Below are 27,727 nucleotides of genomic sequence, written 5' to 3' on the forward strand. Positions count from 1 at the left end.
GTACACAGTCCGGCTGTCCGGATACCCCCTAATCCAGGACTCCCTCAGTAGCCCCTGAACCAGGCTTCAATGACGATGAGTCCGGCACGCAGTATTGTCTTCGGCATTGCAAGGCGGGTTCCTCCTCCGAATACTCCAAAGTGGCCATCGCACACGTAGACCGTGTCCGGATCCGCAAGATGATCTTCACATACCACCGTAGAGAGAATGATACTCCACAAATGCAATCTGCTGACAACTTTTTCTGATGACGTGACACGTCATTATGATCGGATCCATTATTCGAACCATTTCCACACAACCAGCTACAATGCATATCACGAGGTGGTTTCTGTGACACGTCTTGCCAAAGCAGAGATCGTGTCCCCTTATTACGGGATTCTCATCAATACGGGTATGGGTAATCTCACCACGCCATGAACCGTGGCGCTTGGGAAACAAGCGATTCCTAACGGGCAAGCGGGGAGGTGCACCGCTTCCGGCGCCTCTATAAAGGGATAAGATTCCCCCATTTTCACCCACGCCTTCTTCCTCCTTTGCCCACTCTTTCCCCCTCAAGCTCCAGTGCCCAGGCCCAAGTCTTCCCCGCACATCTAAAGATGTCCGGAGTAGGAGGCAAGTGGGTGGCTTCCACCGTCAAGGAAGAACACATCACCAATCTTCGGGCGGCCGAATACTTGGCCGTGGACATAGCGCACCGTCTACCAGACGCCGGGCAGTTCATTCCGACCCTAGGACCCCACGAGAGGGTCGTATTCATCGCCCACTTCGTCCGTGGACTGGGATTCCCACTCCATCCCTTCGTCCGCGGGCTTATGTTCTACTACGGGCTAGGTTTCCATGATCTAGCCCCGAATTTCGTCCTCAACATCTCGACGTTCATCGTCGTGTGCGAGGCTTTCCTCTGCATCCGTCCTCACTTCGGCGTATGGCTACAAACCTTCTGCGTGAAGCCGAAGGTGGTAAGAGGCCAACAGGCGGAGTGCGGAGGGGCCATGGTCGGCAGAATGCCCAACGTCACATGGCTCGACGGCTCCTTTGCGGAGACCGTAAAAGGATGGCAATCGGGGTGGTTCTACCTCACCGAGCCGCGCGGCGTCAACTGGGTGGCGGCCCCCGAGTTTCGATCTGGAGCCCCCATGCGGCTCACCTCCTGGAGAGAGGAAGGGCCTGTCCTGGGGCGATTCCACGGAGCTGGTCGGACTCCAAACATGCGTCAAAAGCATGAAGGACAAGAACATCAAGCTTGTCAACATGATCCAGGTCATGCTCGTTCGTCGAATCTTGCCCTGCCAGAGGCGGGCAGTCAATCTGTGGTAGTTCGTCCCCACTGAGCACCGGACGCTCCAGAGGCTCTATGGTATGACGCACAAAGGCGCATGGAAGGAGCTGTTCAAGGCCTCTGAAGTGCCTCCTTTGACATCCGAAGACCACGGGCTTCACGCTGCGTGGGCTCCTAGGCCGGTGAGTTCTTAGACTGAAACCAGACCCAGTTCTTCCCGATATATTCACGGGAGTGCCTTAAATAGTTGTGCATATTTGCTTCAGGATTACATGGAGACAGCGAAGCGGGTTTACTGCCCAGCTCTGCTGCCAGAAGACCCAGCAGACGTTCTCCTAACGGAGATGCTGGTCCCGGCGCCGTACAAGGTGCCACAGAAGAAGGGCGAGAAGAAGGCCCCGAGGATCCGAAAGGGTCTCCGGTGTAAGGTTGTGCCGGAAGCCTCGTCCGAAGACGACGAGGCGGACTCCTCCCACGAAGGGGAGGAGGAGGAAGAAGAAGAAAGCGCCCCCTCCGGGAAGGAGGATGGGTACGGGGAGGCGGATCCGGGGGCCGGAAAAGGTCCTTGGTGCAGGGCCGTCATTTCCGTGTCGTCCGATTGCGATGAGTCGGATTCCTCCCGCGGAGGCAGGGGGAATCAGGAAGAGATCCTACCTTCCCCCACAGGGGGGGAGAAGAAGAGGAAAGCCGCCCCAGGAGGGGAGGCTGGGGCGTCCAAGAAGGGGAAGGGGCCCCTTCCGGACTACTCTGCCACGGCCGCTCTCAGCGAGGAGGCATGGCTGCCCAGGGGGAAGCCCCTAGCGCGATCGTAAGTGCTTGCACTCTACCATGACTTCACTTCACAGTTTTTGTATTAATAATGCCGAACATATGTGCAGTCCGGCCAGGGATCACCCCGAGGTATCCTCCTCTGGGTCCCTGAGTAATTCGGAGATGAATTCCCTTCCGACGGCCACCACTGCTCAACCCACGGACGACACGGAGGTGTTGTCCCAAAGGTTTCCAGAGCAGGGGAAGGTGACCCTGAAGACGCCCCAAGGCGGGGTCCCAGTCGTCGGACATGCGGGGTTCAAGATCCCCGCGGATCGTGTCGATTAGAGCCACGGCCAGCCGGGCTCTCAGCCGAACACAATTCCGGAACCTTCGATGGTTCCGGACTCAAGCAGGCGACCCCTCGCTAAGGAGTGCGAGCCGTCTGTGTCACGGACTTCCGTTGCGCATGAGGCGCTGGACGGTCTGCTGGAAGCGCTTTGCGGCGCTTCCCTGGATGAAGGGCACCATACTCTTATGAGTGCGGTGATTCGGAAGGTTTCGTCCGCCAAGAGCAGACTAACCGAAGCTTGCACCAGCCTCCTAACAGGCTTTGAGGTAAGTAGTAAATATGTGCAAAATTGCCACCCGATAGATAGTAGCCCCTGATACTCTATTTGGCGTTCGAAAGGAAAAGCCGAGCAGAGGGTCAATTAAATTCCGCAGGAGTCTAATCATAAGTGTTATTTTGAATAAGCAGGCTGTGCTGTTTGCTGCTGCTGCCCGTACTGCCGAGGTTGCCGAACTGAAGCGGGACCTGGAGCAGGCGCAGGGAGAGCTCGACCTCATGAAGAGGAAGCTCGAAGAGAACAAGGGTAAGTAATTCCCGTTCTTATATTTTTAAGGATAGGCGGAATTGGTGGGTCTAACAGCTAACTATCGTGACCGTGTAATAGGGGCGCCTGCCGAGGTGGCGGCCCTGAAGAAGGCACTGTCCGAGGCCGAAGACAAGGCGGCCTCGGAATGTAAGGAGCGCGAAAAGCAAAGTGCTAGGGTAGGTGAGGTACAGCAGGAGCTCCAGGACCTTGGCAAGAAATGCGAGTCCGTGGAGCATGATTTGAAGGCCAAAGAGGCCGAGCTTGCGAAGGCCCTTATGAGTTTAAAAGACGCCAAGGCCGAAGCCGAGAAAGCATAGCATGAGATCCAGGAGGCCAAGAAGATAGCAGCGGGTAAGAAGTTCTTTATGCAAAGCAAACATGTGGAGGAGGCGTTTCTTTTACTTACTCGAATTCAGAGCTCTCCAGGGGCATTCGCAGATCTGCCATGCAGCTTATCAGACGCTGCGGAGTTCTACCGTGCCTAGGAGGAGAACTCAATGGAGAAGCTCTTCTGGTCCCAGTATGCTGGGGTCGAACACCCGATGCCTCTTAGTGACCAACGGAAGCAGTTGGTCTAACTCCACAGGGCGGCCGAACTGGCTATGAAGGGGTTCGTAGTACGGATGTGGCCTGGCGAGCTCATGCCCAGTAGCTACTTCGGCCTGATCAAGCGGATGATGGATGCTTGCCCGCGGCTTGAGGTGATCAAGCGATCCGTGTGCATCGAGGGTGCCCGTCGGGCACTTGCCCGCATCAAAGTGCATTGGGGCAAGATGGATGCAGAGTAGCTGGTCAAGGACGGACCGCCGGAGGGCAAGGCGCATCGCCATCCCAAGCTGTACTATGATGGCGTTATGAAGGGTGCTCGCCTCGTGGCTGACGAATGTACCAAGGATACCATTTTTGAATGAATTCACTTCTGTCATGGTTGTATTTTAAGGACGAAGTTACTTGCGCTATGTAGCGCTTTTGTTATTTAAAATATTACATTCTGTGCGGCTGTTTATAAAATCCTAAAAGTAGGCCAGTCGTTGGCTTCCGCCCCCACGTGACTAGCACTGGGGTGTTCGTAGAAAACCCGAACACTCTTTATCCAAATGTTTGGTCCTTTAAGGACACCCGTTGCATGGCAATCCCTACTCCTCGCATTGACATCAATTGATGGGCATCTCCATAGCCCGTTGATTAGCCGCATCGATGTGAGACTTTCTCCCTTTTTGTCTTCTCCACACAACCTCCACCATCATTTTCTATTCCACCTATAGTGCTATAACCATGGCTCGCGCTCATGTATTGCGTGTAAGTTGAAAAAAATTGAGAATACTAAAGTATGAAACAATTGCTTGGCTAAACCGGGGTTGTGCATGATTTAAATACTTTGTGTAGTGAAGATGGAGCATAGCCAGACCATATGATTTTGTAGGGATAACTTTCTTTGCCCATATTATTTTGAAAGGACATGATTGCTTTAGTAGTATGCTTGAAGTATTATTGTCTTAATGTCAAATGATAGACTGTAGCTTTGAATCACTCGTGCCTTAATATTCATGCCATGATCAGATTACATGATCAAGATTATGCTAGGTAGACATCAAAAATTATCTTTTTCATCATTTACCTACTCGAGGACGAGCAGGAATTAAGCTTGGGGATGCTGATACGTCTCCGTCGTATCTATAATATCTTATTGTTCCATGCCAATATTCTACAACTTTTACATACTTTTGGCAACTTTTTATACTATTTTTGGGACTAACATATTGATCAAGTGCCCAGTGCCAGTTCCTGTTTGTTGCATTTTTTTGTTTCATAGAAAATCCATATCAAACGGAGGACAAACGGGATAAAAACTTACGGAGATTTTTTTGGGAATATATGTGATTTTTGGGAAGAAGAATCAACGTGAGTCGATGCCCGAGGGGGCCACGAGGCAGGGGGGTGCCCCTGACCCTCGTGGACACCCCTTAAAGCGGTTGGTGGCCTTCTTTCGCCGCAAGAAAGCTAATATCCAGATAGAAATTGTGTTCCAATTTCAGCCCAATCGGAGTTATGGATCTCCGGGAATTTAAGAAATAGTAAAAGGCCAGAATCTGGAACGCGGAAACAGAGAGAGACAAAGAGACAAATCCAATCTCGGAGGGGCTCTCGCCCCTCCCATTCCATGGAAGCCAAGGACCATAGGGGAAACCCTTCTCCCATCCAGGTAGAATATGAAGCATAAAGCACCATGTTCAAGTAGAGGGTACAACGGGTTGCAGGAGAGTGGACCGCTGTAGATAGATGGGGGAAGGTGATGAATATGTTGGTGAAGATGACGGAGGTGTTGGTGTAGATCGCCGTTGCACGATGATGGCCCCGGTGGCGTTTCGGCGCCACCGGAAGAGAGGGGGAGAGAGCCCCCCTCTCTTCTTCTTCTTCTTCCTTGACCTTATTATCCAATGATGTGTTGCCATCCTATGATGTCTGAGTAGATTTTCGTTGTCCTATCGGTAATTGGTGAAGTGTTATGATTGGTTTAATTTGCTTTTGGTTATGTTGCTGTCCTTTGGTGCCCATCATATGAGCGCGCGCGTGGATCACACCATAGGGTTAGTTGTATGTTGATAGGACTATGTATTGGAGGGCAAGAGTGACAGAAGCTTCAACCTAGCATAGAAATTGATGCATACGGGATTGAAGGGGGGCCAATATATCTTAATGCTATGGTTGGGTTTTACCTTAATGAACGTTAGTAGTTGTGGATGCTTGCTAATAGTTCCAGTCATAAGTTCATAGAATTCCAAGTCAGGGTTGACATGCTAGCACTGGCCTCTCCCACATAAAACTTGCTATTGGTCTAGTAAAGTAGTCAATTGCTTAGGGACAATTTCGCAACTCCTACCACCACTTTTCCACACTCACTATACTAACTTTATTGCTTCTTTACCTAAACAGCCCCTAGTTTTTAGTTACGTGCTCTTTATTATCTTGCAAACCTATCCAACAACACCTGCAAAGTACTTCTAGTTTCATATTTGTTCTAGGTAAAGCAAACGTTAAGCGTGCGCAGAGTTCTATTGGTGGTCGATAGAACTTGAGGGAATATTTGTTCTAGCTTTAGCTCCTCGTTGGGTTCGACACTCTTACTTATCGAAAGAGGCTACAATTGATCCCCTATACTTGTGGGTTATCACTGGAGCAGGAAGATCAGAGATTGAAGAAGCACGACGGCCATTGGATGGACATCCAACAGTCACTGCTCTGTGTTGACTAAGTTGACAAAGCCTTGCGTACGCGTCAAAATATTTTTTGGATAGCGTCATCGCCAACCTAGTAAGCCTATAAGTTAGCCTCCAAAGCTATGGAAAACAACATACAGCCCATTAGCCATTATTTTCAATAATTTACAGCCCATTTGCTAAGTCTTAAAGATATTTTGAAGCCCATATTCATTTTATGCATTCCAAACCATATTCTAGGCACTGCTAAAAAATTCAACAAAATTTTGCATATTTAGGTGGGGTCCGAACTCTTTTAATCACGAAATTTCGAGTCACGTTAAAAATAATTTTAAAAAATTATATCAAAATAAAATTCGAAAACAATTCTCCACAAAAAATGAATGAAATTTAAAATCTTGACTAGCAAGATGCCTGTGTGTTGCACGGAACATCAAGATACATTTGTATGAGTAGTTTATCTTGTGGGAGAAAAGGATGAATGAGGGAAAGCCTTATCTGCAAATGTGGAGAGGAGTGCAGGTAAATTGCCATAGTTTCCTTCCTATCCGTTAGATATAGATCGAACGACTGATATTGCAGGATGGCAGGCACACCATCATCACCGACTCTGCTTTTTATAAGAGTAGAGAAATCCAGAAAAAATGATATTTGAATGTAATTGCCGGTTGGCTTTGGTTTAAAAATTGACAACCCATTTCTTACAACTTATAGCCCATTTTCTTAGGAAGCCCACTTCTTACTACTTACATCCCTCCTCATCTTGAAATATTTGCAGCCCAGCAGGGCTGAGAAAATCAAGTAGGCCTCGGTTGGGTATTCTAAAAAAAGGAACTATTCTAGCCATTTTCAGAAAGAAAAAAGATATCAACTGGGCTCATCATGTGCTTAAATAAAAGTGTAAGTGTGGGCTAGATGGGCCACATCCCCCGCACAACGCGCAGTTGAGCTCCGTCTCTGAAACTAAAAAATAACCGGGCGAGCTGCTGGGTCCCTCGTGTTATCCGCTCGTTGTGTATTTTTCTCGTTTATTGACTACATTTACAATGGCGTGGGACCTAGCTGTCAAAAAATTAGGAGGAAGTATTTTTTTGGCTTGTAATAACGAGGCACCTGCTTGCATATGACCCTGGTGGGTCCCTACTATCAGCCCCTCCATGTACAGTCATCTCCTGATTCCTCTCGGTTGTTGACCATGTTGACAACGCCAGACGACGGCAGGCACATCAAGCGAACCAAGGCCGAGAACGACGGCGAGGCCTCAGACAGGAATGAACAGGAGCGGTGGAAGATGCGGCAGTGTAGTGTCAGACGAGGGGAGTACAAGGGCAACAACATGTAACTCAAGCTTACAAACGATACAAAAATCCCAAGGATTAATTGTTAATCAAATCTAGACAAAACTGAGATTGAACATGGCAATAATATCTAACCCAACCACTCTTTTTCACAGTCACAAACAAATGGATCGGTCTGATCCAAAAAATCAACATCCTCTGCAAACAAATTTATTGGAGGATGACTACAATTTGTTGTAAATAGTATCCGAGCATGTTTAGAAGCCCATTTGTCCATATGAAACTTCTTTTTTTGCTGTTCAACGTGTCCGTCCGTGAGAAATCTCTTGTTGTAAAACTTAAGCTTCATGGACAATAGTAACCTCGCATTCAACAGGAAGAATGTGACAAAGCTTCTGTTTGCCTAGTTGGATGCATATCCTTCCATCATTATTGTCCTCAAACGAATGCCATCAGAACTGAGAAAATCCTGGCGCTTATTACGCCACCGATTGGTTATACGTTTTTCTCCATGTGTTAGCAGTGCCTAAGTAGACATGAAGACTGAAAATAGTTAAGGTCTGAAAAAAGAGTATGTCGAAAGAGCGACAGCTGAATGGTTAATTCTAGTACAATATATACGGGCTTTCAATGTGCATAAAATCATCACCTTTATATATAAATTCTCCAGAGATCAAAAGCATCGCAGCAAGCCAATAATTATGTTTAGATCAAAACTAAACATTCCGATATATAAGATATTGACAGAATCCAGCAGCATTGATAGGCTATCCATGGACGAACTCTTCATTGAGAGTATAACATAATATTAGTACCCAAAGTGTACTCCAAGATGATATAAAACTTATGCGCACAAATGAAAAATCCAGCTTATGATTACAAATGTGTAGATGATAATATACGGTACCTGAAAAAGTGAGGGGTGAAACATCAACTTCCTATGATCATTAAACGGATCACTAATTACACCCAAGGTCTCCAGTTTGGGCGCAGAGACGACAATTATTTGTGAAGGTTTATAACAATCATCAAGGAGCAACCTTTGAAGTGAAGTGGCATCTTCGATGATGAGCTGCTGTCCTCCAAAACAAATTTCAATGCTTTTAAGGCGAGGCGACTTTATTTGGAGACAACTGATAGGAATTTCTATTCCCAAAACAATCAGCAAGCGCTCCAGGGAAGGGCAACTAGAGTGGATGATGCTGTGCAGTGAGGCCTCCGATAGATAAACCACCACAAGCGAAAGTTTTTTTAGCAGTGGGAGTCGAATCATTTGTACCAGATCGTCTGGTAGATGGCACCAGGCGAAGGTGGCGGTGTGGAGAGAGGAGGAAAACCATGATATGGACAATGGTGGTGTGGGCACAAATTCTTGGTGTTTGGTTCGTGGTAATGGTAGAACTCAAGCTGCTAGAGTTTTTCGAATTCAGGGGATGTCAGCCAAGCCTCCACCGTGTAGGGTATGGACAATAGGTAGCACGTCGGGATGCAGAGGCGTTGAACGGGGCCCTGCTGGTGAGAGGAGATGATTGTTCTGAGGAGATCAAATTTGGGAAGGACAGATATCTGACGACGGTCGAGATTGAGGGGCACGGTGCGCCATAGAGAGCGCCACCGAGTTGAGAGGACTTGTGTGCGGCTGCAATCCTTGATGGGGAGAAGCGAGATGATCTCCCCAAGGATGTCTTCCGGGAGATCACTGATGCGGTCCGCCGGAGATTCTATGGGTTCCTCAGATCCGGGTGGGGGGCTCGCCGCTTCTCCCCACGCTGCCGGGTGCGGGATCTACAACCGCGTCGCCGCTGGCAGGAGCCTCTTCTTGGCACTGGGGCCAGCTGACTCCATTTTCCTTGCGGGTGTCGCACCGTGCTCACGGGTTTGAGCTGAGTAGCCAGAGACGAGCCTAGTGGCAGTCCGAGTGGGGAAGGAGGGTTGGGGTTTTCTGTAGGAGTGGAAGAAGAGGAGCAGGCGTTTTCTGTATGAGTGAGGAAGAAGGTGAGCTGGGGTTTTCTGTATGAGTGAGGAAGATGGGGAGCGGGGGGTGACGGTGTCCTAGACTAGGGGGTCCTCACCATGTCGTCTCCCGATAAGTTAGATTGGTCCTAGGACCCCCATGGCCGTATACTCATGGGCCAGTTCGGCTAGCTGATGCATACACGAGGAAGATACCACAAGACTTGGTGATCAAGACAAGGACTCCTCCCCATTGGCGTATTCGGTTAGGACTCTTGTTATCCTAGACCTCTGGTACATTATATAAACCGAGGTTAGGCTAGTCAATAGAGAGGATAGATAATTATGAGATTACTCATCATACCTATACGGTTTAGTGATGGAAATATGCCCTAGAGGCAATGATAAAATGGTTATTATTATATTTCCTTGTTCATGATAATTGTCTATTGTTAATGCTATAATTGTATGATCCGGAAATTGTAATACATGTGTGAATACATAGACCACAATATGTCCCTAGTGATCCTCTAGTTAACTAGCTCGTTGATCAATGGATGGTTACGGTTTCCTGACCATGACATTGGATGCCATTGATAACGGGATCACATCATTGGGAGAATGATGTGATGGACAAGACCCAATCCTAAGCATAGCACAAGATCGTGTAGTTTGTTTGCTAGAGCTTTTCTAATGTCAAGTATCATTTCCTTAGACCATGAGATCGTGTAACTCCCGGATACCGTAAGAGTGCTTTGGGTGTACCAAATGTCACAACGTAACTGGGTGGCTATAAAGGTATACTACATGTATCTCCGAAAGCGTCTGTTGGGTTGACACGAATCTTGACAGGGATTTGTCACTACGTATGACGGAGAGGTATCTCTGGGCCCAACCGGTAATGCATCATCGTAATGAGCTCAATGTGATCAAGTGGTTGGTCACGGGATCATGCATTGCGGTATGAGTAAAGTGACTTGCCTATAACGAGATTGAACGAGGTATTGGGATACCGACGATCGAATCTCGGGCAAGTAATGTATCGATTGACAAACGGAATTGTATACGGGATTACTTGAATCCTCGACATCGTGGTTCATCCGATGAGATCGTCGAGGAGCATGTGGGAGCCAACATGGGTATCCAGATCCCGCTGTTGGTTATTGACCGGAGAGTCATCTCGGTCATGTCTGCGTGTCTCCCGAACCCATAGGGTCTACACACTTAAGGTTCGGTGATGCTAGGGTTGTAGAGATATTAGTATGCGGCAACCCGAAAGTTGTTCGGAGTCCCGGATGAGATCCCGGACATCACGAGGAGTCCCGGAATGGTCCGGAGGTGAAGATTTGTATATAGGAAGTCTAGTTTCGGCCACTGTGAAAGTTTCAGGGGTCACCTGTACTGTACCAGGACCACCGGAAGGGTCCCGGGGGTCCACCGGGTGGAGCCACCTATACCGGAGGGCCCCATGGGCTGAAGTGGGAAGGAAACCAGCCCCTGGTGGGCTGGTGCGCCCCCTTGGGCCTCCCTTTGCGCCTAGGGTTGGAAACCCTGGGGGTGGGGGCGCCCCACCTGACTTGGGGGGCAAGTTCTCCCCTTGCCCCCTCCCCTTGAGATTGGATCTCTTGGGGGCCGCCCCCCAGGGCCCCTATATAAAGAGGGGGAGGGCTGCGCACCGAAGCCCCTGGCGCGTCCCTCTCCCTCCGTAACACCTCTCCCTCTCGCTGAGCTTGGCGAAGCCCTACCGAGATCGCCGCTACTTCCACCACCACGCCGTCGTGCTGCTGGATCTCCATCAACCTCTCCTTCCCCTTGCTGGATCAAGAAGGAGGAGATGTCTTCCCCAACCGTATGTGTGTTGAACGCGGAGGTGCCGTCCGTTCGGTGCTAGGATCATCGGTGATTTTGATCACGACGAGTACGACTCCATCAACCCCGTTCTCTTGAACGCTTCCGCTCGCGATCTACAAGGGTATGTAGATGCACTCCTCTCTCTCATTGTTATATGACTCCATAGATTGATCTTGGTGATGCGTAGAAAATTTTTATTTTCTACAACGTTCCCCAACAGTGGCATCATGAGCTAGGTCTATGCGTAGTTTTTATGCACGAGTAGAACACAAGTTCTTGTGGGCGTGGATTTTGTCAATTTACTTGTCACTACTAGTCTTATCTTGATTCGGCGGCATCGTGGGATGAAGCGGCCCGGACCGACCTTACACGTACGCTTACGTGGGACAGGTTCCACAGACTGACATGCACTAGTTGCATAAGGTGGCTAACGGGTGTCTGTCTCTCCCACTTTAGTCGGATTGGATTCGATGAAAAGGGTCCATATGAAGGGTAAATAGCAATTAGCATATCACGTGTGGTTTTGACGTAGGTAAGAAACGCTCTTGCTAGAAACCTATAGCAGCCACGTAAAAACTTGCAACAACAATTAGAGGATGTCTAACTTGTTCTTGCAGCATATGCCGTGTGATGTGATATGGCCAAAGGATGTGATGAATTAAATATATGTGATGTATGAGATTGATCATGTTCTTGTAATAGGAATCACGACTTGCATGTCGATGAGTATGACAACCGACAGGAGCCATGGGAGTTGTCTTTATTTTTTGTATGACCTACGTGTCATTGAATAATGCCATGTAATTACTTTACTTTATTGCTAAACCGTTAGCCATAGTAGTAGAAGTAATCATTGGCGTGACAACTTCATGAAGACACGATGATGGAGATCATGGTGTCATGCCGGTGACGATGATGATCATGGCGCCCCGAAGATGGAGATCAAAAGGAGCAAAATGATATTGGCCATATCATGTCACTATTTGATTAAATGTGATGTTTATCATGTTTTTGCATATTATTTGCTTAGAACGACGGTAGTAAATAAGATGATCCCTCATAATAATTTCAAGAAAGTGTTCCCCCTAACTATGCGCCGTTGCGAAAGTTCATTGTTTCGAAGCACCACATGATGATCGGGTGTGATAGATTCTAACATTCACATACAACGGGTGTAGGACAGATTTACACATGCAAAAACACTTAGGTTGACTTGACGAGCCTAGCATGTACAGACATGGCCTCAGAACACAAGAGACCGAAAGGTCGAACATGAGTCGTATAGAAGATACGATCAACTTGAAGATGTTCACCGATGATGACTAGTCCGTCTCACGTGATGATCGGACACGTCCTAGTTGACTCGGATCATGGATCACTTAGATGACTAGAGGGATGTCTATCTGAGTGGGAGTTCATTATATAATTTGATTAGGTGAACTTAATTATCATGAACTTAGTCTAAAATCTTTGCAATATGTCTTGTAGATCAAATGGCCCACGCTAATGTTACCCTCAACTTCAACGCGTTCTTAGAGAAAACCAAGCTGAAAGATGATGGCAGCAACTATACGGACTGGGTCCGGAACTTGAGGATCATCCTCATAGCTTCCAAGAAAGCATATGTCCTAGATGCACCGCTAGGTGAAGCGCCCGTTTTCCCAGCAACTCAAGACGTTATGAACGCCTGGCAGTCGCGTAGTGATGATTACTCCCTAGTTCAGTGCGGCATGCTTTACAGCTTAGAACCGGGGCTCCAAAAACGTTTTGAGCAGCACGGAGCATATGAGATGTTCCAAGAGCTGAAAATGGTTTTCCAAGCTCACGCCCGGGTCGAGAGATATGAAGTCCCCGACAACTTCTACAGCTGTAAGATGGAGAAGAATGGTTCGGTCAGCAAGCACATACTCAAAATGTCTGGGTTGCGCAACGGCTTATCTCAACTGGGAGTTAATCTCCCGGATGACGCGGTGGTCGACAGAATCCTCTAGTTGCTCCCACCTAGCTACAAGAGCTTTGTGATGAACTTCAATATGCAAGGGATGGTGAAAACCATTCCTGAGGTATATTCAACGCTGAAATCAGCGGAGGTGGAGATCAAAAAGGAACATCGAGTGTTGATGGTCAATAAAACCACTAGTTTCAAGAAAGGCAAGGGTAAGAAGAACTTCAAGGAGGATGGCAAGGGAGTTGTCGTACCCGGTAAGCCAGTTGCCGGGAAGAAGCCAAAGCATGGACTCAAACCTGAGACTGAATGCTTTTATTGCAAGGGAAGCGGTCACTGGAAGCGGAACTTCCCCAAGTACTTAGCGGACAAGAAGGCCGGCAACACCAAAGGTATATGTGATATACATGTAATTGATGTGTACCTTACCAGTACTCGTAGTAGCTCCTGGGTATTTGATACTGGTGCGGTTGCTCATATTTGTAACTCAAAACAGGAGCTACGGAATAAGCGCAGACTGGCGAAGGACGAGGTGACGATGCGCGTCGGGAATGGTTCCAAGGTCGATGTGATCGCCGTCGGCATGCTACCTCTACATTTACCTACGGGATTAGTTTTAAACCTCAATAATTGTTATTTAGTGCCAGCTTTGAGCATGAACATTCTATCTGGATCTCGTTTAGTACGAGAAGGCTACTCATTTAAATCCGAGAATAATGGTTGTTCTATTTATATGAGAGATATGTTTTATGGTCATGCCCCGCTGGTCAATGGTTTATTCTTAATGAATCTCGAACGTGATGTTACGCATATTCATAGTGTGAATACCAAAAGATGTAAGGTTGATAACAATAGTCCCACATACTTGTGGCACTTCCGCCTTGGTCACATTGGTGTCAAATGCATGAAGAAGCTCCATGCTGATGGACTTTTAGAGTCTCTTGATTACGAATCATTTGACACATGCGAACCATGCCTCATGGGCAAAATGACCAAGACGCCGTTCTCTGGAACAATGGAGCGAGCAACCAACTTATTGGAAATCATACATACTGATGTGTGTGATCCAATGAGCGTTGAGGCTCGCGGAGGCTATCGTTATGTTCTCACTCTCACTGACGACTTGAGTAGATTTGGGTATGTCTACTTGTTGAAACACAAGTCTGAGACCTTTGAAAAATTCAAGGAATTTCAGAGTGAGGTAGAGAATCAACGTGACCGAAAAATAAAGTTTTTACGATCAGATTGTGGGGCAGAATATTTAAGTCACGAATTTGGTACGCACTTAAGGAAATGTGGAATCATTTCACAACTCACGCCGCCTGGAACACCTCAGCGTAACAGTGTGTCCGAACGTCGTAATCGCAATCTATTGGATATGGTGCGATCTATGATGTCACTCACCAATTTACCACTATCATTTTGGGGATACGCTCTAGAGACAGCTACATTCACTTTAAATAGGGCACCTTCTAAATGCGTTGAGACGACACCGTATGAATTATGGTTTGGGAAGAAACCTAAGCTATCGTTTCTAAAAGTTTGGGGATGCGATGCTTATGTCAAGAAACGTCAACCTGAAAAGCTCGAACCCAAGTCGGAAAAATGCATCTTCATTGGATACCCTAAGGAAACCATTGGGTATACCTTCTACCTCAGATCCGAAGGCAAGATCTTTGTTGCCAAGAACGGGTCCTTTCTGGAGAAAGAGTTTCTCTCGAGAGAAGTAAGTGGGAGGAAAGTAGAACTTGATGAAGTACTACCTCTTGAACCGGAAAGTAGCACAGCTCAAGAAAATGTTTCTGTGGTGCCTGCACCGGATAGAGAGGAAGTTAATGATGATGATCAAGGTACTTCGGATCAAGTTTCTACTGAACTTCGAAGGTCCACAAGGACACGTTCCACACCAGAATGGTATGGCAACCCTGTCATGGAAATCATGTTGTTAGACAACGGTGAACCTTCGAACTATGAAGAAGCGATGGCGGGCCCAAATTCCAACAAATGGCTTGAAGCCATGCAATCCGAGATAGGATCCATGTATGAAAACAAAGTATGGACTTTGACAGACTTGCCCGATGATCGGTGAGCGATAGAGAATAAATGGATCTTTAAGAAGAAGACGGACACGGATGGTAATGTTACCATCTATAAGGCTTGACTTGTCACTAAGGGTTATTGACAAGTTCAAGGGGTTGACTACGATGACACCTTCTCACCCGTAGCGAAGCCTAAGTCCGTCCGAATCATGTTAGCAATTGCCGCATTCTACGATTATGAGATATGGCAAATGGACGTCAAAATGGCATTCCTTAACGGCTTTCTTCAGGAAGAATTGTATATGATGCAGCTGGAAGGTTTTTTCGATCCTAAGAATGCTAACAAGGTACGCAAGCTCCAGCGCTCCATCTATGGGCTGGTGCAAGCATCTCAGAGTTGGAACATTCACTTTAATGAAATGATCAAAGCGTTTGGGTTTATGCAGACTTACGGAGAAGCCTGCGTTTACAAGAAAGTGAGTGAGAGCTCTGTAGCATTTCTCATATTATATGTGGATGATAGAACTCTTGGAGAGCATAAAGGCCTACTTGAATAAGTGTTTTTCAACGAAGGACCTTGGAGAAGCTGCTTACATATTAGGCATCAAGATCTATAGAGATAGATCGAGACGCCTCATAGGTCTTTCACAAAGCACATACCGTGATAAGATATTGAAGAAGTTCAATATGGATTAGTCCAAGAAGGGATTCTTGCCTGTGTTGCAAGGTGTGAAATTGAGCTCGGCTCAATGCCTGACCACCGTAGAAGATAGAGAAAAGATGAGTGTCATCCCCTATGCCTCGGTTATAGGGTCTATTATGTATGCCATGCTGTGTACCAGACCTGATGTAAACCTTGCCGTAAGTTTGGTAGGAAGGTACCAAAGTAATCCCGGCATGGAACACTGGACATCAGTCAAGAATATCCTGAAGTACCTAAAAAGGACTAAGGATATGTTTCTCGTATATGGAGGTGACGAAGAGCTCGTCGTAAAGGGTTACGTTGACGCTAGCTTCGACACAGATCTGGATGACTCTGAGTCACAAACCGGATACGTGTATATTCTGAATGGTGGGGCAGCAAGCTAGTGCAGTTGCAAGCAAAGCGTTGTGGCGGGATCTACATGTGAAGCGGAGTACATGGCAGCCTCGGAGGCAGCACATGAAGCAATCTGGATGAAGGAGTTCATTACCGACCTAGGAGTTATTCCCAATGCGTCGGGGCCGATGACTCTCTTCTGTGACAACACTGGAGCCATTGCCCTTGCCAAGGAGCCCAGGTTTCACAAGAAGACCAGGCACATCAAGCGTTGCTTCAACTCCATTCGTGAAAACGTTCAAGATGGAGACATAGATATTTGTAAAGTGCACACAGATCTGAACATCGCAGATCCGTTGACTAAACCTCTTCCGCGAGCAAAACATGATCAACACCAGAACTCTATGGGTGTTCGATTCATCACAATGTAACTAGATTATTGACTCTAGTGCAAGTGGGAGACTGTTGGAAATATGCCCTAGAGGCAATAATAAAATGGTTATTATTATATTTCCTTGTTCATGATAATTGTCTATTGTTCATGCTATAATTGTATTATCCGGAAATCGTACTACATGTGTGAATACATAGACCACAATATGTCCCTAGTGAGCCTCTAGTTAACTAGCTCGTTGATCAATGGATGGTTACGGTTTCCTGACCATGACATTGGATGTCATTGATAACTGGATCACATCATTGGGAGAATGATGTGATGGACAAGACCCAATCCTAAGCATAGCACAAGATCGTGTAGTTCGTTTGCTAGAGCTTTTCTAATGTCAAGTATAATTTCCTTAGACCATGAGATCGTGCAACTCCTGGATACCGTAAGAGTGCTTTGGGTGTACCAAACGTCACAACTTAACTGGGTGGCTATAAAGGTATACTACATGTATCTCCAAAAGCGTCTGTTGGGTTGACACGAATCAAGACTGGGATTTGTCACTTCGTATGACGGAGAGGTATCTCTGGGCCCACTCGGTAATGCATCATCATAATGAGCTCAATGTGATCAAGTGGTTGGTCACGGGATCATGCATTGCGGTACGAGTAAAGTGACTTGCCTATAACGAGATTGAACGAGGTATTGGGATACCGACGATCGAATCTCGGGAAAGTAACGTATCGATTGACAAAGGGAATTGTATACGGGATTACTTGAATCCTCGACATCGTGGTTCATCCGATGAGATCATCGAGGAGCATGTGGGAGCCAACATGGGTATCCAGATCCCACTGTTGGTTATTGACCGGAGAGTCATCTCGGTCATGTCTGCGTGTCTCCCGAACCCATAGGGTCTACACACTTAAGGTTCGGTGACGCTAGGGTTGTAGAGATATTAGTATGAGGTAACCCGAAAGTTGTTCGGAGTCCCGGATGAGATCCCGGACGTCACGAGGAGTTCCAGAATGGTCCGGAGGTGAAGATTTGTATATAGGAAGTCCAGTTTCGGCCACCGGGAAAGTTTCAGGGGTCACAGGTATTGTACCGGGACCACCGGAAGGGTCTCGGGGGTCCATCGGGTGGGGCCACCTATCCTGGAGGGCCCCATGGGCTGAAGTGGGAAGGGAACCAGCCCCTGGTGGGCTGGTGCGCCCCCCTTGGGCCTCCCCCTGCGCCTAGGGTTGGAAACCTGGGGGTGGGAGCGCCCCACCTGACTTGGGGGCAAGTTCCCCCCTTGGCCGCCCCCCCCCTGAGATTGGATCTCTTGGGGGCCGGCGCCCCCCAGGGCCCCTATATAAAGAGGGGGAGGAAGGGCTGCACACCGAAGCCCCTGGCGCCTCCCTCTCCCTCCGTAACACCTCTCCCTCTCGCTGAGCTTGGCGAAGCCCTGCCGAAATCGCCGGTGCTTCCACCACCACGCCGTCGTGCTGCTGGATCTCCATCAACCTCTCCTTCCCCTTGCTAGATCAAGAAGGAGGAGACATCTTCCCCAACCGTACGTGTGTTGAACGCGGAAGTGCCGTCCATTCGGCGGTAGGATCATCGGTGATTTGGATCACGACGAGTACGACTCCATCAACCCCGTTCTCTTGAACGCTTCCGCTCGCGATCTACAAGGGTATGTAGATGCACTCCTCTCTCTCGGTTCTAGATGACTCCATAGATTGATCTTGGTGATGCGTAGAAATTTTTTATTTTCTGCAACGTTCCCCAACATTTAGACCACAACATATGATCTCGAGGTAGATCAACTCTTGTAACCCTATATTCATCAAGATCAATCAAGCAGGAAGTAGGGTATTACCTCGATAGAGAGGGCCCGAACCTGGGTAAACATCATGTCCCCTGTCTCCTGTTACCCATCGATCCATGACACACATCTTGGGACCCCCTACCCAAGATCTGCCGGTTTTGACACCGACAATGGTGCTTTCATTGAGAGTTCCGCTGTGTGATCGGCAAAGGATCAATGGCTCGACTGCAGATCAACTGCGACGTTGGCTTCTTCGTCACCAGCTTGACTGGTCACCTTGGCTTGACAGAGGAATGTGCCCTACCTCTGATTGTCATGTTCGGATGAGGGCCTTCATCAACATCAACTCCGATCTCTATAAAGATCATGGAGGAATCATCCATGAAGCTCGGGGGTCAACATCAACATTGCCCTTGGGCGTCCGTGCTGTTTTTCTGGATAGTGAACTTGTATCCGCCGCCACCACCTCCTCAAGTGTCGTTTTAACGATTTCTTCGGTGAATTGTGCGGAATTGAGTCTACAACAACCCTGGAAAATTTCGTCGAGTTTCGATGAAGGAATCTCTGGCAATCTACGATATAGCGGAGCCCTGTCAAATCTGGATGGGAATCTGGATGAGTTTAGGGCGTGATCTCCAGAGCTCAGCTCGGAGGTCCTTTGGACGATCCAACTGTTCCTCTACTGCGGAATTCCCTTATCTACCATCCCTCAAACTTTCAGCTCGATCCGACCGTCCAAACTCCGGGAACCTTGCGATTAGTGCATCACTTTTTGGATCTGTTTTCTGCGCGAGAATGAATCCGACCCGAATTCATCTTTTTTATGAACGGGATTTCGGACATCCTTTTTTAAGGAAGTTTTGTATGGGGTATTGTGTTTTGTTCCCAAACACATCCTGCTAATTTTTAAGTCTTTTCCAATATGATCTTCACCATCGCGCCGGTGTCAAACCAGCCCGACAACATTGCTCTACGGCTGCCGACCTGCGCTAGACACATCGTCGCTTTGTTGAGCCGAGCTCAACTTCTTCGGATCATCATCTCGGCAAGCCGAACAAGAGTTCGGCATCGCAAAGGATAAATCGTTGCCAACATCGCGGCCCCCACGGATTACACGGAGCGGGCACACCGGCATCGCCGCACACTCACTTCATCAAGCCAGCATTGACCACGTCACAAGTTACGACCTGCATCGGCATGGCCGAACCGTTGCTTCATCGAGCCGATGTCCATCACACTAAACTACTGTAACACCTCAGCTGATATGGTAGCTGCAACATCTCCTTACCGACCTGCTCCGTCTCCTCATCTGGACCGGGGGCTTCGCCATCCCTTCATCGACCTACTCCGGAGACTTCGGCATCGTCAACCGACCAACTTCGTCACGTTAGCTGGACCGGGGGATTTGCCCCGGCAAGCCAACCTTTGCCAGCATCGCCATGCCGCCGCTCCATCGCTCACCAGACAATGGGTGTGCGGATCAAGTCCCAATTTTGGGAGTAACCTTTTTTCAGATTGCTACAACAGATAAACCAGGTGCTATTAATCCTAGTAATTTTTCTTGCTTGGCCTTATTTTTCCGAAAAATTATTACTCTTGTTTGTTCCATCATCTGTACACAGGTCTGTCAAATGATGGCCGCATTAACGATGGTTGCGCGATGGTTCGGTCCATTTCCCGTCTGTAGTTCAGCGAACACCGCATCTAGAGCCCGGACCGCCCTGCAAATTCAGGCTTTGTCACGCCTTCACTGCGCCACGCCGACGCCCTGCATCGACATTGGCTTCGGCGCCAGGCCACATCTCTTTAAATAAATTATTTTTGCGTAAAGCAATTATGCAAGGATTATATTTATATATTATTATTTTCTGGACCGCATTGTTTTATGTGTGCAGGTAATAGATTTTGACTGCGTTACGCGGTCACTTCGGCATCACCAGCCGGCCCGCATTAGACTTTGGCCACCTCGGACACCTCGGGCTTGGGGGATGGGACCTCAGCCATGCCGAGGACTGCAAATCTTGTCGGATCTGTCATAGATCAATGGGCGTCTTCGTCCCGCCACAAGCCCGAATCACGTCATCAACACCGAGCACATTAACTAGCTAAGTCGCTTTCATGCTCAAAGGCTTTCAGTTTTAAATTTTGTTCGGTTCGACTAAGCATTATACTTTTTGGCAAAAAGTTGTTTGTGACAAAATTACTTGTCAAAACTTTGTTAGTGACACACAAATTCAAATTGGGGGCTTCCTTTATGGAGCTTTTCCTATTGCATATGATTATACTTGTATGGCTTCGTTCCTTGTTCGTGTATTACGCCACAATATGCACCATGTTGACTTAAGTGTTCCGCAAGCTGGGTTGCCTTGCTCCTGTGTTTACCCCTACGTTCCCGATTGTTCGACTAGGGAGTAAAGGGAGCACCTCTGCGATTGTCACGATCGGGTCATCCGAGCTTGGACCTCAGACTGGGTGAAGCCGAAAGCTAGCGCTCTTATTGTTTTCAATCATGGTCGGCACACAACGAAACTCATGAGTACAAAAAATATATTGCACAAGTCTCATAGTAACAATGAGCAACCGAAGAAAGGTATCAGTGGGGGTACTATTTTCTTCGAAGATGCTTCTTACACTTCGTCAGTAATATAACATAAGTTCCCCGAGCGCGCTTTGTCTGTTACAGCCTTATGGCCTGATTGCCTATTTATCGGAAGTACCGTCGGTATTCTCGACAGGTGGAGTACATAACACTTTTTGGCCCTTGACCGAAGAGGGAGAAGCCGATGGTCGGTTAAGACGCGTTTAAAGTTCGGGGGAACACAGATATGATATAAGTACTTCGGTACATACAATCATTATACATAAAATTCTTTTATCCAAGTCACTTGGGGGCTCTTAAAATTTATATGAGTTGTTCTATAGTAAATGTGTTTTCTTCTTGATCGTTGCAAAGTCTTTTTCTACCGCGTCTTTTTCGACTAGTGGTCAGAGGAGCCGGAGGACTTTGAGTTCATCCCCATCAAGGAGGATCCCGGGGAGCTCGGCCGCCGCGGAGTCGTCGGGCCGGAGGACTTCGTCGCCGACGTCGACGCGGTTGCGGCCGCCATTGCCGAGCGGAGCGTGCGCGAGGAGGCGGAGCGCCGACGCCACGCCGAGGAGCTCGAAGACCACCAGTGGCGGCATGCTGTCGCGGCCAACCTCGCCACCAAGGAGAAGGACGACGAGTGGCGGCACATCCGCGAGGAGCAGAGGGCGAAGTACATCGACCTCTGCAGCTCCGGTGAGGAGGATTGAGCTCCTCCAGGGCATAGTCCATGGCCACGAGCTCGCTGCCGTGAGATCCCCACCCCCCCTAGTACTAGTACTGATGTAGTATGTAGTATGAACTAGTGTTTGCAGTACTTGATCATGTAAAATATATGTAGTATGTAGTATGAACTTCCCGCGAAACTATTCTTTTCAAATTATGCAGTTTCATCTACGTTTTCTGTTCGGCCGCGCTAGTTTTCGAGCCGCAAACGAGATCTTCGTGAAACTGCAAACGCGTTTTGCGGGTCGAGATTTTACAGGGTCTGCTAGAGTTGCTCTTACGTAGTTGCGCCATAATGTTTGAGTATATAATATCGTTTCTTTGTTTCGATGCCAATGTTAACCTGCTTCTAGGTTTCAGTTGCTAGCTTCTCATGTCCATTGAGAAAGCATGTAGCCCTTGCACAGAAATATGCATCCCTCATACTGGCCTCTAGATTGCAATCATTATAATGTGGCCCTTGTTTAGAAAAAAATACTAAGTAAAGTAATCCTGCAAATATTCTTTAAAATTCTTTTGAATTAGAGTGCGGTTTCTAAATTAGTTCAAGTTCGTTCTTCTACTCTTGCTATATCTAGCAAAAGAAAATTGAAATTGTTATATGCTCGCTTGCATCATTTTACAACTGATTTGTTTCTAAATTGGTCCAAGTTCGTTCTTCTACTCTTGCTATATCTAGCAAAAGTAAATTGGAATTGTTATATGCTCGCTTGCATAATATGACAACTGATTTGTTCTTGTCCAAAATCTGGACTGTTTGGGTTGTGGTATTTTTCGTGCGCTCCATGGTTTTTAGCTTAACCTTGAGCTAAATTTTGAAGAGCGTAAAAAATCACACTTAATCCAAGCGGATGCTAAAAGAGAAAATCGGTAAATTCGAGCATAGATATTCATTTTTTTTGTTTGTTTCGGGTATGACACATTGATAGATTTGACACACCTTGGCGAGTAACATTAAAATGTTTCTGGGTGATCTACTCTAGCACGATGAGGAGGTGCAGCAGTGCAATCAAAATTCTGGCCCAACGATGATGGTCGGTCTCAGGTGTACGACGTGAGTCTGGCCAGTGATCTGGTAATCTAATGCTTTTTCTCTCACGTGGGCGTGGTTTTGTGGCCTAGTTAGATGTAGGAACGACTTTTTTCTTGCAAGATGAAACGACGATGACTGTCTTTCTGCGTACCCGGCTAGCTAAGGTGCACTTTGCTCCTAGTCTCCGTGGAGATCGATGGTCTTGTCTCAAGTCTATTGTACATACTCCTACATAATAGCCAATATGCGTTTCCTTATTTAATTATTAATTTTCTAATCTAATTTATTTTTTAAATTCGTAGTCAATCATTTTTTTTCCTACATAAGGAGATAAAATGAAATATTTGTTTCCTTGTTTAATTTCCGAATCATATTAGGAAACTCTCTGGTCGTTTTTTTTTCCTTTTTAACGTTTAATAGTCAATCTCTTTTTGCTTATAATACGGAGATAAATTCGAGTCTTATGTGGAGTCTTTTTTTAGAGAAAGAGTCGTGAAGAGATTAGGAAACCTCTAGCCGATTTATTTTCTTTCCAATTTCGTAGTCAATCTCTTTAATCTACTCCCATATTGGTATGTGCCTGGTTATAACAAAAAGCTTCCTTGTACAGACTTTCAAGTGGTTGCACGTGTCTATTTTACATGACAATTGTTGTATCTAAAACTTTTCATGTTTTAATCTTCTTTTTTAATGGAAAAAATATTCTATTTCGATGAAAGATGTGCCCAGGTGTTTTTACATGCCATGCCAAATTGTTTGTACACAACTATATTTGTATGTAACGCTATATATTTTAAATCTTGACCGTTGCTGCATAAAATTGACGATCAAGATAATTTAATACATGTGGATGAACGTGATGTCTTGTTTGCCTCTTGTCTTAAGTATATAATAGATAGTCCCTCAAAAACAAAAACAAAAAGTATATAATAGATAGATATGAGTTGACTAAGGAGCTAAACTTTTTGAGGTTGTACATCAAACATTGATGTGTGTCTACAAAGTTTTTGAGAATGTTTGAATATGTACTTTTTTTCAAGAAAATCGATCTCACCTAATATGAGATCTCACATAAGTCTCCCTCACCCTATCGTTAAGAATAATAACGGCAGAGAAAATGATCAGATCCCGAAATTTTTAGAAAGCAGAGTTTCGAAAAAGATCAAAACAGTGAATTTGGCCACCCTGGCCGCATCCACTGTCGTGGAGGACAGTCGACACGTCTCCGTCGTCTCAGCCTTGCTCCCTCCCACGCCTGCAGAAAAGCAAGCAAAGCCAGGCCTGACACGCGACTAGACTATCTTGTCTTACTTCGGAGGGCCACCCCGTCTTTAAACCAGAAAAAACCCAATCGCTCTCGCCCGGCCAAGGCCAACTACTACAAGCACCCCGAAGAAGCAGCAACTGTTACATCCCCCTCCTCCACGCAGCAGCACAGTAGAGCAGAGAGCTAGTCGCTCGCGCGGCGCGGGCAATCCAAACCTTTCCTTATTCTTGCAAGGTCTCGGAAACGGAAAGGCCCCTGCTCCGCTGCGCGTTTGCGAGTTTGGGAAGAAGCCTTGCCTGCCGGAAGCGGGGAAACGAGATGGGGCGAGGGCGCAGCGAGATAAAGAGGATCGACAACCCCACGCAGCGCCAGTCCACCTTCTACAAGCGCAGGGACGGCCTCTTCAAGAAGGCCCGGGAGCTCGCCGTCCTCTGCGACGCCGACCTCCTCCTCCTCCTCTTCTCCGCCTCCGGCAAGCTCTACCAGTACCTCGCGCCCACCGTCCCCTCGTAAGCCAATCACCTCACCGACCTACCCGCTCGTTCAATTAACCTCTGTACTGATTTCCTTGTACGTCCGCCCATGCTTGCTCGTGCATCTCTTATTCTTGGCAGTGTCAAGGAGTTTGTCGAGAGGTACGAGGCTGCGACGCACACCAAAGTTTGGTCCGACATCCGCCAGGTACGTGAGTGGTACTATTGCAGTGCTTCGATTCAGATTTCAGAGTGATGATGCGGTTCTGATAGAGCGCCCCTTTTGCATCGAGCAGGAGAGGCGCGCCGAGCTGGAGAAGGTGGCCAAGATGTGCGACCTCTTGGAGAAGGAGCTGAGGCAAGTAAAGAATAGAGTATACATGGCCGGCCAGCGCGCGCGTGGCTGCACTCCGCCCGTTTTGATCTCACTGCGTGTTAATCTGTTGGTAGGTTCATGACGGTTGACGACGGGGAGCAGTACTCGGTGCCGTCGCTGGCGGCGCTGGAGCACAACCTGGAGGCGGCCATGCACAAGGTGCGCTCCGAGAAGGACCGCAAGATCGGGGGCGAGATGAGCTACCTCGAGAACATGGTGAGCGTGCGGTGCACCCAAGGTTTTGGTTACCAGTCGAAATTTCAAGATTTCCCATGGTTACCACGTATTTCCGTGCCCCTCGGTAAATCATCATACCGAGCAAAAAATACCATTTTTTTGAAATTTTTGAATTTAAACACTCGATTTACAGTAAGGTATGTAGGGTCTAATTAATGCAATGAAAGTTGGTTATGGCATGTTGGTAGCAACCTAGTTTCTGTTTTGAAAGGTCTCTGGTTTGAATATTCGTTCATTTTCTTATTTGAATTCAAAATTCAAATATAAAATTCGCTCGAAATATTCTCGGTATTTGTCGGTATTTCTCGGTAACCGTGGTAACCACATTTATCAGTCCCCCTCGGTAAAATTACCTCATTCGGTAACCAAAACCTTGGGTGCACCCCTCTTCCATCGACTCGTTTGCATATTTTTTTACTTAGCGCGGTGACTCGCCTAATGTTTTGTTTCGTGCTGCATGCAGATCAGGGGGAAACAAGCGGAGCGCTACGGCCTGTGTGACAAGGTGAGCGCTTCTAGATTCTTTCCAAGTTCCTGCGGCGTTCATCAGTGGTGTTATTATTAACCAGAGAGGACAAAAACAGTACCCAGTCAGAAGATTTTGAAACCCTTCAATGAATCTGAAGCAATGGTACTACTACTTGAAGAAGTAGCAAGTGGAGTGATTTATAGTAGTTGTATAACCATCATTGGCAGGGTTCCATGATGATGTCTCGGTTGTGCTTAGTTGAAGTAGCAACCGGCTTAGTCTTCTACTCCTTTTTAGCACGAGTATAAATCCTTATAGTTGAAAAACGGGCACCATAGATCACACTGTTTCTAGAACAAAAGTCAAGAAATTTTATACGTAGTACGTACTTGTAGAGCGACTGTTCTATGGAATAGGACCTTGGTATAGATGCCTGGATATACACAGACAGTAGCAAAAATAGGCGTTTCTTTTTCCCATCTACAAAAAATAGGATTCCATCCGAAATGAAAAAATAGGAGCCTCCATCAAGATGAGGAGGCGTGCTCGCCCTACTCATGGTAGCGCTCAGTAAATGGAGTGCTCCATTGCGAGTCACGAAGTGACACAAAGCCTACCGACCTACAACACGTAGACCCGTTCATTGCAGCTTCTTTACATTGGAGGTGGAATAACTTTTCACTCCCTGCAAGCAACGGCGTGAGGCTAAGGCCAGGCTAGCCTACGTGCACCGCAGGGGTAGCCTGCCCAAGCCTATCTGAACTGGACAGCTAGCTACTACTCTTTGGCGCATGTATAAACTTCTTTACATTTTTCTTACTTTGTTTCTTTCAAGAATGTTTATCAGCCGTCGAGTTTTTTGTTCATGATATTTTGTGCTTCTCACGACCAATCCCGCTGCAATTTGGTTATGTTTATGTAATTTTATTATCCACAGCTTGCTCATGCTCAGAGCCTCAAGGTCGTTGAAGGTGGATCCACCTCGCTGAACAACGGCCTGGACCTCAAACTTGGTAGGTTCTCCCAGTCGATTCAGAACCTAGGTACAGTACAAGTAAGTAGGTCGCAGATCTGACGTGTGCCTTGTGCAATGCTTGCAAATGCACGCAGGATTCAACTAGGAACGGATGAAAGCTTCTGGCCGTGGGGTTCTGCTCTAGTGTTGCTTTTGAGCTCGAGTGTTATGTCAAGTTCAAATATTCTGCAATTTCCTTCGAAGGGATTGTATAAACTTGTAAGAGACCACTGTCTTATGAGATGTTTGGCTTAGGCTGGACTGGGCTGTGCGTTGTGCCTCCAATAGGTGGAATTTTATACCAGTCCAGTATTGCAATAATGTAGTTAACGGTCACTTCTTGCTCTAGTTCGTACGTTCTTCATCAATGTGGACCATTCGTGTTTTTCTCGATTTCTGCTGCTTATTGTATGACGTTCTTGATTACGTCTTCATCTCTGTTGATTCCCAGGCATGCTGGCCAGCATCTTCTAATTTTCTGCCGGTCTTTATTTTGTCTGATCCTGAAAATATAACATTGTGCATTTGATTCAAAAAAATAAAGAGATCGCAACAACAGTACATAAAATCTGATGAAGAAAACAGGTTTGCAACAATTCCAGTAAGGCAAGAGAAAAGACAGTCTCAACTTGAAACATCGAAGAGAACAACAAAAATGAGGTCGGTAAAATCGTATCCGTTGATAATTAGACCTCAAAGATCATATTCGATGAATTATCTCATCATTGCTCCAATCCATGAAATCAAAGGTGTAGTTCGCGGACGAAAGGAGAAAAGAATAGTTCTTGGTAAAAAGTGAAAATTACTCGCCGCTTCCCACCCCAGCCTGAGAATAGCGCTAACAATGGGATAATCCCCTATGAGAACCCCTTGGACATCCCCATCCCCGTTTACATGATCCGGGATAAAAATTTCCTATACCTAGTGCTAAGGTGTTGTCCTTGTTCGGTTGCTACCGATCTTGGTCATTTTTAGTGTAAGATAGGGCAAGGGTTTTTAGGAGTTTTGTTGTTCTACAATTTCTTTGTGTTTTTCTGGTTGATGCTAATGTATATATAGTCATATACATGGTCCTAGCTGCCATATCTGAAAA

General features: G+C 46.9%; 1 protein-coding gene across 1 annotated transcript; it reads left to right on the plus strand.

Moving 5' to 3' along the window:
• The first annotated feature begins 24,144 nt into the window (after positions 1-24,144).
• Positions 24,145-27,070, plus strand: LOC119276929 (MADS-box transcription factor 32). Its single transcript, XM_037558096.1, has 7 exons — positions 24,145-24,573; positions 24,679-24,745; positions 24,834-24,895; positions 24,988-25,129; positions 25,614-25,655; positions 26,557-26,632; positions 26,730-27,070. The coding sequence occupies exons 1-7, from the start codon at positions 24,383-24,385 to the stop codon at positions 26,738-26,740; spliced, it is 591 nt and encodes a 196-aa protein (XP_037413993.1). The 5' UTR covers positions 24,145-24,382; the 3' UTR covers positions 26,741-27,070.
• Positions 27,071-27,727: the final 657 nt, after the last annotated feature.

Source organism: Triticum dicoccoides, chromosome 3B (assembly GCF_002162155.2).
Source record: "Triticum dicoccoides isolate Atlit2015 ecotype Zavitan chromosome 3B, WEW_v2.0, whole genome shotgun sequence".
NCBI classification, from domain to species: Eukaryota; Viridiplantae; Streptophyta; class Magnoliopsida; order Poales; family Poaceae; genus Triticum; species Triticum dicoccoides.